Source organism: Microcaecilia unicolor, chromosome 3 (genome assembly GCF_901765095.1).
Source record: "Microcaecilia unicolor chromosome 3, aMicUni1.1, whole genome shotgun sequence".
Taxonomy (NCBI): domain Eukaryota; kingdom Metazoa; phylum Chordata; class Amphibia; order Gymnophiona; family Siphonopidae; genus Microcaecilia; species Microcaecilia unicolor.
The window spans coordinates 335,710,213-335,730,391 of record NC_044033.1 but is presented as its reverse complement, the minus strand read 5'-3'; the positions used below and the strand labels follow the sequence as shown (position 1 = coordinate 335,730,391).

At 42.2% G+C, this 20,179-nt stretch overlaps 1 protein-coding gene across 1 annotated transcript; it reads left to right on the top strand.

The window, feature by feature from the left end:
- Positions 1-3,605: 3,605 nt before the first annotated feature.
- LOC115464729 (zinc finger protein 2-like) lies at positions 3,606-19,506 on the top strand (the record flags this gene model as incomplete). The annotated part of the gene is made up of 9 exons (XM_030195086.1): positions 3,606-3,629; positions 5,627-5,753; positions 7,199-7,312; positions 7,425-7,538; positions 9,780-9,940; positions 10,910-10,936; positions 14,457-14,487; positions 14,641-14,754; positions 18,149-19,506. Coding segments are annotated over exons 1-9 (2,070 nt in total), but the record flags the coding sequence as incomplete, so codon positions are not given.
- Between the last annotated feature and the right edge of the window lie 673 nt (positions 19,507-20,179).

The following is a 20,179-nucleotide window of genomic DNA, read 5'->3' as shown; positions in this document are numbered from 1 at the left end:
CTGTACCTTACTCCACATGTCCTTAATCTCTGAAGAAGACACATTCTCCCCTGTCTCTTCCTCCTCATCTGAAGCAACTTCTTCGTCTGCCGTCTGTTGCACTTCTAGGTGAAGGTCTTGCAGCTCTTCAGTGGTGAGTTCTTCACTGTGGTCATCCACCAACTCTTCCACATCCTCACCATTCACCTCCAAACCCATGGACTTCCCCAAATCAACAATTGACTGCACCATATGTGTAGGCTCATCAGGGGAAGGCTCAAACCCTTCAAAATCTCTCTCATGCACACATCCTGGCCATAATTTCTTCCAGACAGAGTTGATCGTCCTGGATGTCACTCCCTGCCAAGCCTTATCTATGAGGCTACTGCAGTTGAGAATGTTGAAATGTTTTTTCCAGAGCTCTCTTAAGGACAATTCTGTATCTGATGTCACCTCAAAGCACCTTTGAAACATTGCTTTTGTGTACAGTTTCTTGAAATTTGAAATGACATTCTGGTCCATGGGCTGGATGAGTGGTGTGGCATTAGGGGGCAAGAACTTCACTGTGATAAAACTGAACTCCTCCAACAATGTGTCTTCCAAACCTGGAGGATGTGCAGGAGCATTGTCCATTACCAAGAGGCACTTAAGGGGCAACTGATTATCCTGGAGGTATTTTTTCACACTCGGGCCAAACACTTCATTCATCCACTCAATGAAAATTGGCCTCATGACCCATGCTTTCTTGTTTGCCCTCCACATCACCCACAATTTACTTTTAATTACATTGTTTCTGCTAAACACTCTAGGAGTTTCTGAATGGTACACCAGTAAGTACTTCACTTTACAAGCACCACTAGCATTACCACACAACAAAAGAGTTAGCCTATCTTTCATAAGCTTATGTCCTGGCAGTGCCTTTTCCTCCTGTGTAATGAACGTCCTCTTTGGCATTTTCTTCCAAAAGAGGCCAATTTCATCACAGTTGAAGACGTTGGGGGATGAATCCTTCAGCCTCTATGTAATCTTTGAATTCGGACACAAATCTTTCGGCCCCAGACTTGTCCGAACTTGCACCTTCTCCGTGCCTAGTAACACTGTGTATGCCAGTGCGCATCTTGAATTTTTCGAACCAACCTCTGCTGGCCTTAAAATCACAAAGAGGCATATTTTCAAAGCACTTAGCCTCCCAAAGTTCCATAGAAACCTATGGAACTTAGCCTCCCAAAGTGCTTTGAAAATATGCCTCTAAATACACTAGCACTCGTCCTAGGCATTTTCTTACTGAGATCGGCATACAACAGTCTGGCCTTTTCACATATGATGGCCTCCGAAACAGAATCGCCATCTAACTGTTTTTGATTGATCCAAATTAATAATAACTGTTTGACATCTTCAATTGTTTGCGATCTCTGTTTTGTTAGCACATTCACGCCTTTCGCTATATTAGCCTCCTTTATTGCTTCCTTTATTGCCACAATGGAACTTATCGTGGATGGCGACTTCCCGTACAAGCGGTCGATTTCAGCAATCTTAATGCCACTCTCATATTTTTCAATGATTTCCTTCTTCAACTCGATCATGTTCCTGGCCTTCTTCTTCGAAGGGCTGCTGGCTCTGGAAACTGAAAAACGCAAAATAAACACATTACACCATAAGTACATAAGTATTACCATACTGGGAAAGACCAAAGTCCATCGAGCCCAGCATCCGTTTCCAACAGTGGCCAATCCAGGTCACAAATACCTGGCAAGATCCCAAGTCAATTTAATAACGGGAGCTATGGACTTTTCCTTTAGGAAGCCATCCAAACCTTTTTTAAACTCTGTTAAGCTAACCACCTTTACCACATTCTCTGGCAACAAATTTCAGAGTTTAATTATACGTTGAGTGAAGAAAACTTTTCTTCGATTTGTTTTAAATGTTACTACATTGTAGCTTCATCGCATGCCCCCTAGTCCTAGTATTTTTGGAAAGCGTAAACAGACGCTTCACATCTACCCGTTCAACTCCACTCATTATTTTATAGACCTCTATCATATCTCCCCTCAGCCACCTTTTCTCCAAACTGAAGAGCCCTAGCCGCTTTAGCCTTTCCTCATAGGGAAGTCGTCCCATCCCCTTTATCATTTTCGTCGCCCTTTTCTGCACCTTTTCTAATTCCACTATATCTTTTTTGAGATACGGCAACCAGAATTGAACACAATATTCGAGGTGTGGTCGCACCATGGAGCGATACAAAGGCATTATAACATCCTCATTTTTGTTTTCCATTCCTTTCCTAATAATACCTAACATTCTATTTGCTTTCTTAGCTGCCACAGCACACTGAGCAGAAAGTTTCAACATATCATCAACGACGACACCTAGATCCCTTTCTTGGTCCTTGATTCCTAACATGTAATTGTAGTATTAGCACTGAGAAGGAGACCGCGTGGGTTGCCCTTTGTTTTCGCAAAATTAGCAGCGAGGTCACGTGGGCATGCCGATAAAATCTGAGGCAACAGACGAAAACCGAGACAAATTTTTCACAGAAAAAAATCAGCAAAACCCGAAACCGGCGATAACCGAAGTCAACGAAAACCGAGGTATTACTGTATAACCAGAACTGTAACTAGTTACTTATGGGTTGTAAAACTAGTAACTGTAATTAGTTACATTTAAAATTAACTTGGCTGCTTTAAGGGAAGAAAACCCAAGAGCTATTCTGCCCCGCTACAACTGACAGATCCATATTTATATTCCCTGTTTGAATTACTGGTGTTTTTGTCTTCTGATCTGTGGGCTATTAACTTGAGGACTTTTTCAAATAATGGTGATTTGGGAAAAAGACATGGGTAATTGGTAGGGTTGGTTAGACATACTGGGCCCAAGGCAGAAATTAATTAGGGGGTCCACTCCCCGATCCCCCTCTTCTCCCTGCCCCTCCCCCATCTTCCAACTAGCCATTATTTCCACAAATAAAACTTTAAATGACTTCTTCACACACAAAACACAGACAGACTTTCACCAAATACAGAATAAGGGATCACAAAATAGAAATAAGAAGACCAAACTGAATTGGGAATCCTAGTGCATGCCTAAAATTAGCACACGCTAAATGCTAGAGACACCCACAGATTCCTATGGGTGTCATTAGCATTTGCAAATGCTAACATTTAGCATGTGCTAAAAACTCTAGTGTGCCCTTAGTGCTGCTTAGTAAACAGATTCAGGTCTCAGAAAGACAGAGATGCCAGAGGACCGATCTATTATCTGCTTTCTACACAGATCCACCTTAAGTAGATGGGAAATCCCAGAATGACCTCAGCAGAGGGGAGGGGAGGAGGAGGAGCTCAAAGGAAGGGGGAGGGGAGGAGCTGGAGCTAGTCTGAGCATGAGCATGCTTTGCTGCTTTTCTTTGTGTAGTTGTAGTAGTGTCTGCAGAGTTGCAAAGGGGGAAAAGACTAAAATAAAAGCAGAAAGAAATCCCTGCAAGTCCCAGTCTCAGATCTACAGAGGGGGAGAGGAGGGAATTTATCTGAGACCCGGAATCAGCTCAACCTCTTCCTGTTGTATTCATCTGTCCAGGAAAAGGGAACTCTCCAGCCCGAATCAATCCCAGTAGCAGCAAAAATAGCAGGAAAATGTCTGCCCTGGTTTCTGATCAGGTAAGAAATTAATCTCTCACCTCTTATACACAGGGTGCCAGCACTAAAAGGAAAACATTTCTGTGCACAGCTTTTCCAGCTTTCTCTTCTCTTTCCTTATTTGTCCCTGTTGGAGTGAAGCAGTAGGTCAAGTTCCGCATAAGATCAAACAGGTTACGTTACAGTAAACTTAAAACACACAGAAAATTAGAAAATAACTCCAATAAAAGATTATTTTATTTTATTAAAATTTTATATGCTGAACTACCTCTAGTGTAATCCTGCATTTTATTGGGGATTATTAGACTGCAGTAGAACTCCAGAGTCACTGGGGGGGGGGGGGGGAGGGGAGGGGGGGGGGGGGAAGAGAGGGAGGGAGAGCAGTGTCAGTGGGCTGGACAGGGAGAGTGAAAGGCACAGCCCAAGGAAGTGCTTTGAGGGTAAAGTGCTGGCACAGCTGTGTGTTTCTTAACCACACACTGGATTGAAAGTTAAGTCCTTTTGCATTTATGTCACGTTATGGTATCCACATGATTAAAGAACCCTGTAAATTCCCACCGCTGTCAGAAATAATAACAAGCAGGTGGGAGGGGTCCTGAGGCTTTTTCCTCTCGTAGTTTGAAATTCCACTGAGTTTCTTGTATTGGGAGATTAATAAGTACTAGCGTCTATATTGAAAGAGTATTTGAAAGGCATTGAACTTGTCTCTTTCATTCTGTATATGTTTTGATGATTATTGGTAGATAAACCTCATACAGAATAAGAAAAACCAGTGAACCATCCAACATGGTACAATATAAACATTTACAGAGAAACATACCCCAAGAACCCTTCCCTTTTCACTCTTCCCTCGCTCCCTCCATATAAGGCCATCCAACTGTTTCCACCCGCCAAAATAGCTAAGAAATGATTTACTCTGTTATGACAACAAGGGCATCCCATCAAGCTATGCATCACCTTCTACAAAATATAAATGTCATTCAGATCCAACTCTTCTACTGCTGCTTATTCCTAGAACACATCTATATACAACACACAGCTGGAGACAAAGATTAAAAAATAAATCCATTGTAAGAATTATTCAGTCTGTTACCAATAAAAATGATTTAAACATAAAAATAAATCCAATCAGAACTTCTGTATTAAGGTAGCTTTTCCTTCATTATTCAATACCTCTCATTTAAATAGTAGTTATAAAAAAAAAATCAAGTACATTTTTATAATATGCCACTGAATTCCACAAAGCAAAAGGAGCAAGTTCCCACATAACATCTTTCTCTTTTTTTCTACACACAGGAAAGAAGATAAAAAAAATGCTACCAGGTTTCACCTTTGCACTTAAAAATAAAAAACTTTGAATGTTGAGCATCTGATTCTCATAACATGATGTCTGTTTTGGTGGCCCTTTACTAGGTAAAAAAATAACAGCACCAATACAATGCCTGCTAGAGTGTCTCTATAACCAGCCCCTCCAAATGACACAATGATAGCAATTTAGGACAAACTACTACTGTAACCAATGAAAGGTCATTCCGTTGTGACAGTTCCTTTGTGTACCTCTGTATGCTGCGCAAGCCGGCATGTTTATAAATATAACTGAAATAAAACAACAATAACAATGACAACATGGCTATAGCAGCTGATAGCGTCCTTGCTTTGTTTTGTGTGTACAATATGGCAGCTGCTGGGAGAAACCAGCTTCAGCTTTGTGACATCATGCCATCTCCTGTTCTTTCTCCAACCTCCCTGCACTAACCCACCAGCCTCTTTACCTCCCACCTCTTCAGTTGCTGCTGCCTCTTCTCCTTCCAACTGCTAAATCAGCCAACACGAGAGATTGCCAGTGTTTCTCTCAGGACCAGGAAGTTCAAAATATTGGAGAGTTAAGGAGACAGAACTCATACTGTATACTTCGGATACTGCGGATTTGATCTTCCTGACTGAGATCATATAAGGAAGTCTATTACACAAAGATGATAATGAAACTGTGACTGATGGTGTCTTGTCTGCTGTTCCAGGCATTGGTCACATTCAAGGATGTTTCTGCTTATTTCTTGGAAGCGGAGTGGATCATTCTGGGACAGTGGCAGAAAGAGCTTTACAAGAAGGTTGTCAAGGAGTTTCATGACATCCTCACATCAAAAGGTAAATATGCCTTATCTATGATTTTTATTTATTTATCTATTAGGATTTATTTACCACCTTTTTGAAGGAATTCACTCAAGGCGGTGTACAGTAAGAATAGAACAAACATGAGCAATAGACAGTTACAGGAGTAAAAATATTCAAATAACAATACAAGGTATGGCATAGTATACTACTTGCAATGTCAACACAATATGTAATAGGACATTTTATGAGACTACCAAGTTCGTTACTTCTTCCATTAAAGGCATGGTTGAAGAGCCAAACTTTCACCTGCTTCCTGAAGTAGAGATAGTCTTGTGTTAAGCGGAGCCTTTCAGGCAGTGCATTCCAGAGTGTGGGGGCTACTCCGGAGATGGCTCGCTTGCGGGTATCATATCGTGTTATGCCTTTTGGAGAGGGTGTGGCTAGTGATAGTCCTTGAGAGGACCTTAGTGTCCTTGGAGGTGTGTAGAGGATCATCCTATTCTTCAGGTACTTAGGGCCATTTCCTTTGAGGGCCTTGAAGATCAGATATAAAGTTTTAAATTTAGCCCTGTATTGTACTGTTATCCAATGAAGTTTTTGCAAAAATGGCACATTATGGAATGAGTGCTGTTATTTTATCAGAGCTGGAAAAATCCCAGATCCCATGGGCATCTGAAATTGAGACCTGGCTTCGGATGCAAAAGATGCTACTTTGTGCTGTGAGATAAAATGTTTACCTTAAAGTAGAGAGTCATCCAAGACCAGCTGCAGTCTGTCTCCCTTTTCTATATAGCAGAATTTTGACCCTTCTTGCTGAGAACTACAACTTCTGTGTAAGGGGCCTGACTGTCAGCTGCTCAGTAGTCAATTACCCCATACAGTGTGTAACCCCTTTAAATGGTAACCAGAAATCACAGAGAAATGTTGCACCTGCATTGTCTTCAGTTTTATAAGTTCATGAATAGAAATGAGGCACCAGAAAACCTGCAATATTTAATATAAATCAGGCAGCAAACTACAGTTCTCTCTTCTCTCCAAACCTTCTCAGGCCTATACAAACAGCCCAAGATATACAGTGTTGCTTTAATTCTACATATGGCGCTCAAAATTGTGTGCGAGCAATTTAATTGGATAATGAGCCAATTAGCACTGATACTTGAGTGCTAATGATCAATTTTCAGCTCTGATTGGCATTAAACTTAAAATGTGGATCTAGAAAGGAGGTGCAGACTTGGGAGGGGCATGGGTGGATCAGGGGCGTTCCTGGAGTTTGCACACAGTGTTACAGAATAATGGAGATCCACGCCTAATTTAGGCGTGAAAATTTAGACCAGGTTTCAGTAAGTGTAAATCCTCACACCTAAAATTGGGTGCAGATCCCGGCACAATACGCTGCTTGTTCAGAACAGGAAACAGATGGAAATTTCCCAGGGGGTTCTACATATAATTTTAAATGCCATTTTCCTACTTACTTACAGGTTATTCAATTGTTAATCCTGATGTTATATTCAAGATTAAAAAGGAAGATGAGAAATATTTCACTCAACATTTTGAGTGGGAGAGAAAAGAAAACCCAGATGATCTCATGAAGAGTAAGTAGATGTTTTGGATTTAAGGGCTCTGAATTTTTAGAACAAGTCTCCAGACTAGTTTATTATTTTTAAATCCTTGGTGAATCCTTCTAGATGTGTTTTCTCTTAACAGGTCTTCCGATTGTAACGTCTGTGTTCTCACTGAGTGTTAAAGAAGAGGAAGATCTCCCCTTGATGGATTCTCCTAAATCAGAGATGTCTGAACAGACTCACCCTCCTGTAATAAGTAAGTTTAAAATTCCTCCTGCACTTCTTAACTCAGCTGGGATTATTTAGGAATTCAGAGCTGGTGGGATAAGAAACTGTATTATGGAAATAGAGTGCTTAATTATTTACAACAGCAGCAGAGATAATATGAAAATTGAAAGAATAAAGGCAATGAAAGTCTTATCATAGAAACAGCTCAGAGTAAATGCACATCACCCTGGATAGACATATTTTAGTCAGCTAATGTAACCCCCACAGCATGTATGAAGCATCAGTACATGGTATTTATATGACCTGATGCAGACATTCAGCAGACGTCAGAGTGTGTTCCTCAGATGGAACCTCCTTTAGCTTGGTTTACAGTCCTTCTTATAGAGACAGAGCCCAGCTTAGATGATGATGTCACTCTTAATTTGGTACAAACCTCACGTGTTCCATGAAATGACCTTGCTGGTTTCAGATTGTTGCGAGGTAGGGGTCGCGATGCTGTCTGAACGGTACCACGATAGAGGGCACCTTAGACATGACATCAGTGTTTCAACGGGATATCTTGCTGAGGTGCAAATGTGCCACTAAATTGGAATAATAAACCTGGAACTTTCCAGTGCTGATTTAGAGAACCGAAGCATTACATCATTGTATTCTCTTTCTCTAGTCACTATGTCAGCAAGGGGATTTCAAAGGTCCTTGGCTGGCTGGCAGTCCTTGAAGATATCTGTAAAGTCTTTTGCTGACTGTTCACACACACACAGGCCTTAACAGTGAGATATGAAGTGTCAGCTAGAAGAGCTGAACACTGCTGTGAATTGTAATCCATACACTTTTCTAATATAAGCCCGTAAAGATCTTTAGTGCTTCCTTTGCGCCTACACAATAACTAACTAGGTCCTAAATATAAGTCCAAATTGAAAATTGTAGGCACACAGAGGGCTGTGGTTATAATAAATATAAACATTGGACTGCAAACTGGATAACATCAAGCACTGGAACCAGCCACCCGACTCAAATCATGTGCCAAAAGCAGTTTCAAAAAAATGAGTCTTGAGTACAATTTTAAACTTCTAATGAGATGGCTTGGAGCAGATCTAACTGAAGGGCAGCAAAAATAGAAAGCAGAATGTGTTGTCTCATAATGGGCCTGCTTGAGACTTGATAAAATGAATCCACTAGTATCCAAAGATTGAAGAAACTGTGTAGGGAATAACCAGAGAAGGACATGCTGGCTTTCCCAAAGGAAATGCCTTAGGTGCTAGACATAATATTTTAAACAGGATGTGAGAATGCACAGGAAGCCAGTGTAAATGTTGAAATAGAGGCATAATTTGATCTAGGGGGTTAACTGGTGATACCTGCCTCTTAGTATGTGGGGATGGGGGCATTTTATGCCATCGTTGCTGTTTCAATCACCCCCATTCTAGGAATTCTTTGTCACCGGTGCCCTCTAGTGGGGGTGAAGACCTCTTCCACTCTGACTTATAAAATCTTAGGGCCTGATATTCAAAAGGGTTGAACTGAGCAGGAGAGGCTCCTGACCAGTTAAACCCCACTGAGCTGGTTATTCTCATACATTCAGTGGCCCTTCACTGGATAGTATCTCTGAATAGCCTCCCCTCTGACTGACAGTGTATTAACCGGATAGTATGAGGGTGGAGCTTGGGCAGATCCAGCACTTCACTGTTAGCATTGATATTCAGTTCACTAACCAGCTACGAACATGGATAACAAATAGGCTGTCCTAACTTTATCTTCTGAGATTACCAGGCACTGCTCTGAATATTGACCGGTGCTCTACTAACTTCTGTGTAACACACTTACCTGTATATTGAATGCTGACCTGGTATTAACTCTCTGGGGTTAATTCAGCCTGTGGTTATAAACAGCTAAAAACCGCAGATTGCCTCAAGCTAAATGTCTACCCTGTAATGATTTAATAGTTTTCCAATTGTTGGTGTCCAACAGAATCTGATTTCTAATCTACAGAAACTAGATGGAAAACAGTCTGTGTTAAAAAAAAACCCAAAACCAAAACCCCCTCCTGATGCAGATATCTACAACAGAGCTGTTTGTAGCTGTTGAGAAAGGAGTTGCTCACCACAGTATGAAAATATCAGGGTATTTCTACAATAAGTTTTTGATGATGATCAATACAGCGGTACCCCTCTTTTTTTTGGTTCTGTACCAGTGGAGGTGCCTGTGAAAACATAATTCTGGGCACTTACTGGCTCTGTGGTAACTTTTAAAAAAGTCTTTTTTGTAATAGGCTCCTACAGTGTCAAACCTGACATTTTAATCCGGTTTGAGCAAGATGCATTCAGGACTGAGCCTCAGGGGTGTAAGGAAAGAGGAAATCTGACCACCACAGGCACATGTGAGGAACTGCCTGAAGCATGTGATGAAACTTCGATTAAAGCTTGTAATGAGGTGATACAAACTTTTCCTATAAGAAAGATCTCTGGACAGGGATAGTGAGAATGAGGTGTTATAGTCACAACCTCTAATCTTTATTGTTTAGATAATGTGTTCTATTTTTTTATATTTTTACTTTTCTCTTTTCATTATCAGTTCATTTTTATTTCTACCCCACCATTATCCCATGTCGTTCTTTCTCTTCCCTTTATCTTCTTTAGTATCTACTATTGCTTATCCTGTATCAAGTTTTATCATTTTCCCTGTATCTCTCGCTCTTTCTGACCTCTGTCTATCCACTTTGCAATCTGTTTCCTGCTGAATTTTTATTCTGTTCCACTCAATATCCTCTTTGACATATTGGGCTATCACCCTCTAGTTTAATGCACTCTTTCATGGTGATATCACAGTGTTCCATTTAGTTATCTTCCTTTCACAGATCCCCCCCCCCCCCCCAAAAAAAAAACCCCAAATGTGTCCTGGAAATGGTGCAGTGTGAGCCAGAACTACTGCTGGTTTGCCATGTGCCATTGCCCCCATAGCCTACGGAGGCCTAGTAAAAGGGCCCCTAAATGCAGTATACTCTTTCTCTCCCATCTTATTTTTCAAGCTTCTAGGATTTGTGTACAGACATTTCAAAGTGTGTTTTTTGTCTGGATTTACAGTTGCTTACTAGTTGACGGGGATAGTCAGCAGTCCGTTCTCACCATCTGTTCTTTCCTTGAAGGCATCTGGTCTACTTCTGCCTTTGTTGCAACTTCCCTGTTCTGATAGTATCCTTTATAGATACCTGACCCCAATTCATCTGCTCCTGTGCGACTGTCGTCTTTCCCCCCAGTTGTAGTTTAAAAGTTGTTGTATCTCCTTTTGTGAACCATTGCATATGTTTATTGTATCTTGATAGGTTGGTGTATATTTAATAAAACAAACTGAAATGAAAAAATAATGAAACTTTGATGTAAGGTGTCCTATTTGCTGTTCTAGCCATTGGTCACATTCAAGGATGTTGCTGCTTATTTCTCGGAAGTGGACTGGGACCTTCTGGGAGAATGGCATAAGGAGCTGTACAAGAAGGTTGTCAAGGAGATTCATGACATCCTCATGTCACAAGGTAAGTATGTCTTGTCTGTCATCTACCACACAAGCACGTTACAAATCACAGGAACTAGATACCATGGACACTTGAAATTTAGATCCTGGCTTCTGATGCCATCCCATATTCAATAGGAACCTGTGAAGACACCATTGCTACAGGCTCTGCAAAAGATACTGCTCTCTGTTGTAAGATAAAATGTATACCTTAAACTCAGGGCCGTGCCAACACGGTAAGCGAGGTAAGCATGGCAGGGGGGCGCTTCCCTCTGGGGGGCGCCGCTGCACCATGCTCACCTCGCTCGCCCTCCCGCTCCCATTGTTCAACTTCCCGCCCTCTTCTCCCCCCAACATCCCTTTTCTTTTTTTTTCCTTTTTAAATTTACCTCCGTGGCGGTTCCGGCAGCGCAGCGTCAGTGAAGGAGGCGGCGCTCCCGACATCGCTAGCCTTCCCTTCGCTGTGTTCCGCCTTCTTCTGATGTCATTTCCTTGACGTCAGAAGAAGGCGGAACACAGCGAAAGGAAGGCTAGAGACGTCGGGAGCGCCGCCTCCTTCAATGACGCTGCGCTGCCGGAACCGCCACGGAGGTAAATTTAAAAAGAAAAAAAAAGAAAAGGGATGTTGGGGGGAGAGAAGAGGGCGGGCAGTTGAACAATGGGAGCGGGAGGGCAGGGGAGAGACGAGAGCATGGATGCGAAGGGGGATGGGAGAAGAGGGCGGGCCAGGCCAGGCCAACTGGGACATGATGGGACATGGGAGCGAGAGGAGAGAGAGGAGCATGGATGCGAGGGGGGTCATGGAAGGGAGAGAGGGGAATTGCTGGATAGGGATTAATGGAGGGTGACAGAGGAGCATGGATGGGAGGGGCAGGGCTCAGGGAGAGAGGGGAATTGCTGGAAAAGGATGAATGGAGGGGGCAGGGGACAGAGGAACATGGATGGGCATGGATTGGGAGGGCAGGGCTCAGGGAGAGAGGGGAATTGCTGGAAAGGGATGAATGGAGGGGGTAGGGGACAGAGGAGCATGGATGGGCATGGATTGGGAGGACAGGGCTCAGGGAGAGAGGGGAATTGCTGGATAGGGATGAATGGAGGGGGCAGGGGACAGAGGAGCATGGATGGGCATGGATTGGGAGGGCAGGGCTCAGGGAGAGAGGGGAATTGCTGGATAGGGATGAATGGAGGGGGCAGGGGACAGAGGAGCATGGATGGGCATGGATTGGGAGGGCAGGGCTCAGGGAGAGAGGGGAATTGCTGGAAAAGGATGAATGGAGGGGCAGGGGACAGAGGAGCATGGATGGGCATGGATTGGGAGGGCAGGGCTCAGGGAGAGAGGGGAATTGCTGGAAAAGGATGAATGGAGGGGGCAGGGGACAGAGGAGCATGGATGGGAGGGCAGGGCTCAGGGAGAGAGGAGAAATTGCTGGACATAGAGGGGAGGGAAGAGAGATGAAGGAGATGAAATGAGGGAAAAGGAAGAGAGGAGAAAAACTGCACGTGGATGAAGAAAATAGGCAGAAGCTGAGGACCAGAAATGAAGAAGAAAGGAGGAAAGGAAAGAAAGAAATGGAAAGGAAGCCCTGGAAACGGAGTTAAGAGGACAGATAGCAGCAGAATCAGATACTAGGCCAGCATGATCAGAAAAAGAAAGTCACCAGACAACAAAGGTAGAAAAAAATCATTTTATTTTCATTTTAGTGTTTGGAATATGTCCACTTTGAGAATTTACATCTGCTATCTTATTTTGCAATGTATAGCAATTTGTTTCTAAGAATATTGCTGACAATTCCTGTCAGTGTGGCAAGTGGTGAGCGATCATTTTCACGGGGGGGGGGGGGGGGGGCCGCCGCCGCCGCCGCCGCCAACTGATAGTCTGCAGGGCGGCACCAGAGACCCTAGGCACAGCCCTGCTTAAACTAGAGGCTTCACACAACACCAGCTGGATTCTCTCTCCCATTCCTATACAGAAGACTAGAGAGAGGATTTACCTCTCAGATTTCTCACTAGTCAATTATATTGTACAACGTGGAGGGGCATAATCGAATGGCACTGGCCATCTATATGGCTGGCCATCTTCGGGGCCGGCTCCGCAAAGGGGCGGAGCCAACCGTATTATCGAAATACGGTTGGGGCCGGCTAAATCTCAACATTTAGGTCAAATGTTGAGATCATCGGGTTTAGAGATGGCCGGCTTCGGTTTTCAGCCATAATCGAAACCGGGCCCGGCCATCTCAAACCCGGCGAAATGCAAGGCATTTGGTCATGGGAGGAACCAGCATTTGTAGTGAACTGGTCCCCCTGACATGCCAGGACACCAGCTGGGCACCCTAGGGGGCACTGCAGTGGACTTCAAAAATTGCTCCCAGGTGCATACCTCCCTTACCTTGGGTGCTGAGCCCCCCAAATCCCCCCCAAAACCCACTCCCCACAACTCTACACTACTACCATAGCCCTAAGGGGTGAAGGGGGCACCTACATGTGGATACAGTGGGTTTTGGTTTTTTTTGAAGGGCTCAACATTTATCACCATAAGTGTAACAGGTGGGGGGGGGGGGGGGGGGGGATGGGCCTGGGTCCATCTGCCTGAAGTGCACTGCACCCACTAAATACTGCTCCAGGGGTCTGCATATTGCTGTCAGGGAGCTGGGTATGACATTTCAGGCTGGCATACAGACTGGGAAAACATTTTTTAAATGTTTTTTTGGGTGGGAGGGAGTTGGTGACCACTGGGGGGGGAGTAAGGGGAGGTCATCCCAGATTCCCTCCGGTGGCCATCTGGTCTATTGGGGCACTTTTTTCAGACTTGGTCCTAAAAATAAATGGACCAAGTGCAGCCGGCGAAATGCTCATCCGAGCCGGCCATCTTTTTTCCATTATCGGGCAAAGCCGGCCATCTCGTAACCACGCCTCGCCCCTGTCCCGCCTTCTGTACCCTGCCTTGAAGGTTGGCCTGCTCCGCAACGGAAAACAGTTGGCGCCGGCCAAAATTGGCTTTCGATTATACCGATTTGGCTGGGATCGGGAGATCACCGGCCATCTCCCAGTTTGTGTTGGAAGATGGCCGGCGATCTCCTTCAAAAATGAGCTGGATAACCTCTCCAAATGATAACCAGAAGATTGGCACCTTTAGTGCCTCCACCTAGGAGGGCTGTGAAGACAATTCTCTGTACCAGAAAACCTTGATGATATAATCTTCTCTCTAATTATTGTCAGACATATACACATACGTCAAGATTAATACACATATATACAGACCTCCATGTACACATCACACATCAAAACATGAAGCAGATGGAACCTCCCGAGGGATTCTACAAATACAATTTAGATGTAATTTTCCGACTTCTTATTAACAGGTTATTCAATTGTTAATCCTGATGTTATATTCAAGATTAAAAATGAAGATGAGAAATATTTCACTCAACAATCTGAGTGGGAGAGAAAAGAAAATCCAAATGACTCCACCAATAGTAAGTAAACGTTTTGGTTTTAATGGGCTTTGTATTTTTACATCACGGGAGATGGGTCATTAATATCAAACATTTGGACTCTTCAAATCAGTTTCCTAATTTAGTATTATCAGATCCTTGGTGGATCCTTGTAAATGTTTTTTCTCATTGCAGGCCTTCCAGTCGTAACATCTGTGTTCTCACTGAGCATTAAACAAGAGGAAGATCTGCCCTTCATGGAGGATCCTGAATCAGAGATGTCTGAACACATTCACCCTTCCGTAACAGGTGAGTGAGGTGATTAAATATGCAGATGATAAGAAACTATTCAAAGTTGTCAAAACACTTGTGGATTGTGAAAAATTGCAGGAAGACCTTAGGAAGCTAGAAGACTGGGCATCCAAGTGACAGATGAAATTTAATGTAGACAAATGCAAAGTGATGTATATTGGGAAGAATAAGCTGAATCATAGCTATCTGATGCTAGGATCCACTTTAGGAGTCAGCACTCAAGAAAAAACCCTAGGTGTCAATGTAGACAATACACTGAAACCTTCTGCCCAGTGTGCTGCGGTGGCCAAAAAAGCAAATAGGATGCTAGTAATTATTAGGAGAAGGTTGTAAAATAAGACCAAAATTATATTTAAATCATTTTTATTGGCAGAAACAGAATTACAACAGTTCTCAATGAAAAAAGCAAGAGAATTATTCCAACTGTTGATCTAAGATCACTAGACATTTTTTGTTTTTTTTCCCCCCCTTCCTCTCCCCCCCCCCCTCTATTATCTACCCCACAACAATACTAGAATTCCCACACTTTATGGCGCAACTTAGTATACACTAAATGTGAAACATTACATTACCCAACATGGTAAGTACATCAAACAAGTTTGTTAAAGACCAAAATTATAATAATGCCTCTGTATTGATCCATGGTGCAACCTCACCTGAGTATTGTGTTCAATTCTGGTCACCGTATCTCAAAAAAGATATAGTGAAGTTAGAAATTGCATGGAAATACTTTTAAACGAATAGGAGGAAGTACTTCCTCACTCAAAGAATAGTTAAGCTCTGGAACTCATTGCTGGAGGATGCGTATCTGGGTTTTAAAAGATTTGGACAAATTTCTGGAGGAAAAGTCCATAGCCTGTTATTGAGATGGATATAGGGGAAGCCACTGCTTGCCCTGGGATTGGTGGCATGGAATTGTGCTTTCTGCCAGGTAGTTGTGACTTGGATTGGCCACTGCTGGAACTGGCCTTGATGTGACCCAGTATGGCTATTCTTAAGTTCTTATCCTCCTGCACATCTTTACTAAAGTCAGCTGGGACCATTCAGGTATTCATTGCAGGTGGGGTAAAAGGCTGTCATTTTCTCTTCTTCTCCCACTGTCAATTTCCCTACTTTGGACAGATTAAACTGTCTGTTGAGATGGAGGAGGTATTGATAGAGGTGGGTATTTCAGGGATGGGATCAGGTCTGCAAAACCCTTCAACCTAGAGTGTCTGGGGGTTGAGAAATCCGTACTGTTGAAAGGGTTGGTGGAGGTGGAAGAACATGACTGATGAACATGGTGCTGTTTGACTTAGTCATGGACATTTTGTATTGCAGATAGGTTAATGCAAATCACAGTACATAATTGTAATGATGCCATTCTCAATTCCAAAATGGCAGTTGCTGCTTTCCGAGGCAGACTCACCATTTTCTTTTTTTTTTGTAAATTTATATTAATTTTCAAGCAAAATAACTGACAGCATCTGTTAAAAGAAACAAGAACGAGTGTACATTTTGTTACATAAATGAATTGCCACCCCCAACAATAAAAAACTAAAAAGAGACCTCTGCATCCCTTCCGCCCTTCCTCCCAATCCCCTCCCAAAAACTCACAGAATGTCCTTCCAACTGGAGAAAGAGAAACCCGAATTATAGCTACGTAATGCAAGGTTCCATGTTAGGAAAGGGATCTAGGTGTCGTCGTTGATACGTTGAAACCGCTCAGTGTGCTGTGGCGGCTAAGAAAGCAAATAGAATGTTAGATATTATTAGGAAAGGAATGGAAAACAAAAATGAGGACGTTATAATGCCTTTGTATCGCTCCATGGTGCAACCGCACCTCGAATATTGTGTTCAATTCTGGTCACCGCATCTCAAAAAAGATTTATTGGAATTAGAAAAGGTGCAGAGAAGGGCAACGAAAATGATAAAGGGGATGGGGCGACTTCCCTATGAGGAAAGGTTAAAGCAGCTGGGGAAATCTTCTAGCTACGGCCACCGCCTTGTCACACTGTTTCGTGGCCTTCAGATCCTCATATACTATCACCCCAAGATCCCTCTCCCCGTCCGTACCTATCAGACTCTCACCGCCTAATACATACGTCTCCCGTGGATTTCTACTTCCTAAGTGCATCACTTTGCATTTCTTCGTATTGAATTTTAATTGCCAAATGTTAGACCATTCTTCTAGCTTCTGCAGATCTTTTTTCATGCTTTCCACTCCCTCTGGAGTGTCCACTCTGTTGCAAATCTTGGTGTCATCCGCAAAAAGGCAAACTTTACCTTCTAACCCTTTTGCAATATCACTCACAACTAGCACCGATCCCTGAGGCACTCCACTACTCACCTTTCTCTCCTCCGAGTGAACTCATGAATAGTGGAAATATATTAGAAATTAGACATTTAATGTTACAGAAGGATCATTGGGGAACATGATAATGATGAAACATGATAGTAGTATAACAAGCAGATATTATAAGACAGTTCTGAATATATGTGGAGGAGTTGTGTATGTTCACATTGGTTGATCTTTGTGGTATGCCTTGTTAAAGAGATGGGTCTTCAGCAATTAAGTATTAGAATGCTGCGGCCATAATAAATTCCACTTTTCTCAGATAACTTTTCAAGTGTTAATGTGTCATGTATGGTGTGGCATGAAAGGAGAGTGCTGAGGTGCCGCATGCCCAGTTTCTGATAACATCAAATACATAGCATTAGAATAAAGTAGTATAGTATAACAATAAAATATTTGACTGTATAGCAATTTTAAAAATGAGGAAAGACCAAATTTCTCCCTCTGTAATTTAAGAAAATATTTTCAGAATATTGCATAGGCAAAATATTGGTATTTACACACAAGTTTCAGGATATCTCATTCAAAATATTTATGTGGGGTGTGAGTTTGTAACTGTGAACACCTAAGGATTGATATTCAAAGCAATTTAAGCAGGCAGAGGAGATTCCTGCCCACTTAAATCCCCTGGGGCCGCCTAACCCCCAATATACATTGGCACTAAAGCAGGCAGTACCCTTAAATATCACAAAAAAATTGGGCAGGTCAGAGATGGTACAGGGGGGAGGCATTTGGGAGGAGCCCAGGGTTCTGCTGTTGCCAGCTGGCTCATACAGGACATAAACTACTGAATACTGGGTCGGCACCCACATAACTTTTTTTTTTTCATTTGACCACCCCCCCCCCGAGCCCCCTGCTGCCTTCCTGACAAAGCTCCCACCTTTCATTCTCCCTCACCCCCTCCCCCGGTTCTACCTCTATTCCAGGTGCTCCAGTCGGTTTTCTGCGATAGGAGCGCAGCCTCCTCGCTCCTGCCCCTTGCGGCTTCCTGTCTTAAGAATGTCTTTTTCCATAGTTGTAAAATTAAGGATCTTACTCTTACTTTTTATCCAACAGATGATGGATTTAGGAATGATAGTGAAAGAATGGGAATGTGCAATGAGCAGCAGAAAGAGGAATCGAAACACGAAGACACCTCAAGAGACAATACAGATCTTTCAGCTGACAGTGAGGAAGGTATCGGTAGCATAATACCAAGCAGCGTGAAAGCAATAGCCCAGAAAGGAGAAAGATTAGACAGACCAAAGAGAAACTGCAGCTATCGCCCCAAACTTGTACAATCTGGAAGACTGAAAGGTGAGAGAGATTTTAAAAGTGCTGGTATTTGGGAGAGCTGTACCACCGACTCAAATTCTATTGAACACCACAGAAGCAGACTAAGGACTAGCATTCATGATTGTCAAGGTATACTCAAAAATAAAAGTTCTGAATGTGATACATGTTTCAAAAGCAAAGTCTATCTGCAATTGCATGAAATGACTCATACAAAAAAGAAACCGTTTAAATATTCTAATTGTGATAAAAGTTTCAGTCAAAAAAGGAGCCTTCAAAGGCATAAAATATCTCACACAGGACACAAACCATTTAACTGTTCAGAATGTGATAAATGTTTCACAAGGAGGAGTAATCTTACACAGCATGAAAAGATTCATACTGGAGAGAAACCATTTCAGTGCTCAGAATGTGATAAATATTTCAGAAGGAAGGCCACCCTAGATATTCACCAATGGACTCATATAGGAGAGAAACCATTTACATGCTCAAAATGTGCTAAATATTTCAGAAACAAAGCCCAGCTGAAAATTCACGAAGGAATTCATGTGAGAGAGAAACCATTTAAATGTTCAGAATGTGAGAAATGTTTCAGAAAGAAGCATGAGCTGAAAAGTCATGAAAGGATTCATACAGGAGAGAAACCATTTAAATGCTCAGAATGTGATAAATATTTCAAAAGAAAAGAAAAGCTGAAAATTCATGAAAGAAATCATACTGGAGAGAAACCATTTAAATGTTCAGAATGTGATAAATGTTTTACATGGAAGGAGAAGCTGACACGGCATGAAAAGGTTCATACAGGAGAGAAACCATTTAAATGCTCAGAATGTGATAAATATTTCAGAAGAAAAGAAAAGCTGAAAATTCACGAAAGAAATCATACTGGAGAGAAACCATTTAAATGTTCAGAATGTAATAAATGTTTCAAAAGCAAGACTGAGTTGAACTCTCACAAAATGATGCATACAGGAGAGAAACCATTTAAATGTTCAGAATGTGAAAAATGTTTCAAAAGGAAGGCCCAGCTAAAACTTCATCGAAACACTCATACAAGAGAGAAACCATTTAAATGCTCAGAATGTGATAAATGTTTCAGAAGCAAGCATAATCTGACACAGCATGGAAGAACTCATACAGGAGAGAAACCTATTTAAATGTTCAGAATATGATTAATGTTTCAGAAGGAGGGCTGCTTTAACACAGCATGAAATAATTCATACAGGAGAAAAAACAACTGTGATAAATGTTTCAAAAGCAAGGCCTACTAGAAAAAGCACAAAATAACTCATATAGGAGAGAAACCCTTTGAATATTCAGAATTTCATAAGTGTTTCACATGGAAGGGCTTTCCTCACACTGGAGGAAAAGTTTCATATTTGAGAGAAATTATTTAACTGTTCAGAGTATGATAAATGTTTCTGAAGAAAGGCCGAGCTGAAACAGCACAAAAGGAGTCAAATGGGATAGAAACTATTTAAAAGTTCAGAATGTGATAAATGTTTCAAAAGCAAGACCAAAATGCAAATGACATATAATCAATCATACAAGAAAGAAACATTTTAAATGTTTTTGCATGCCATTAATATTTGAAAAGCAACATTGAGCTGAAATGACATGAAATGACTCATACAATAAACCAGTTAAATGTTCTAAATCATCTTAATTTCACACTTCAAATTCATGTTGACCTCCTTCCAATCTGCTCTCTTGCTTGCCAAACAGGACTACTACATCCAGCTGACTAATTCTCTCAGCTCAAACCCTCGACTTCTCTTCGCCACACTAAACTCTCTCCTCAAGGTGCCTCTATCC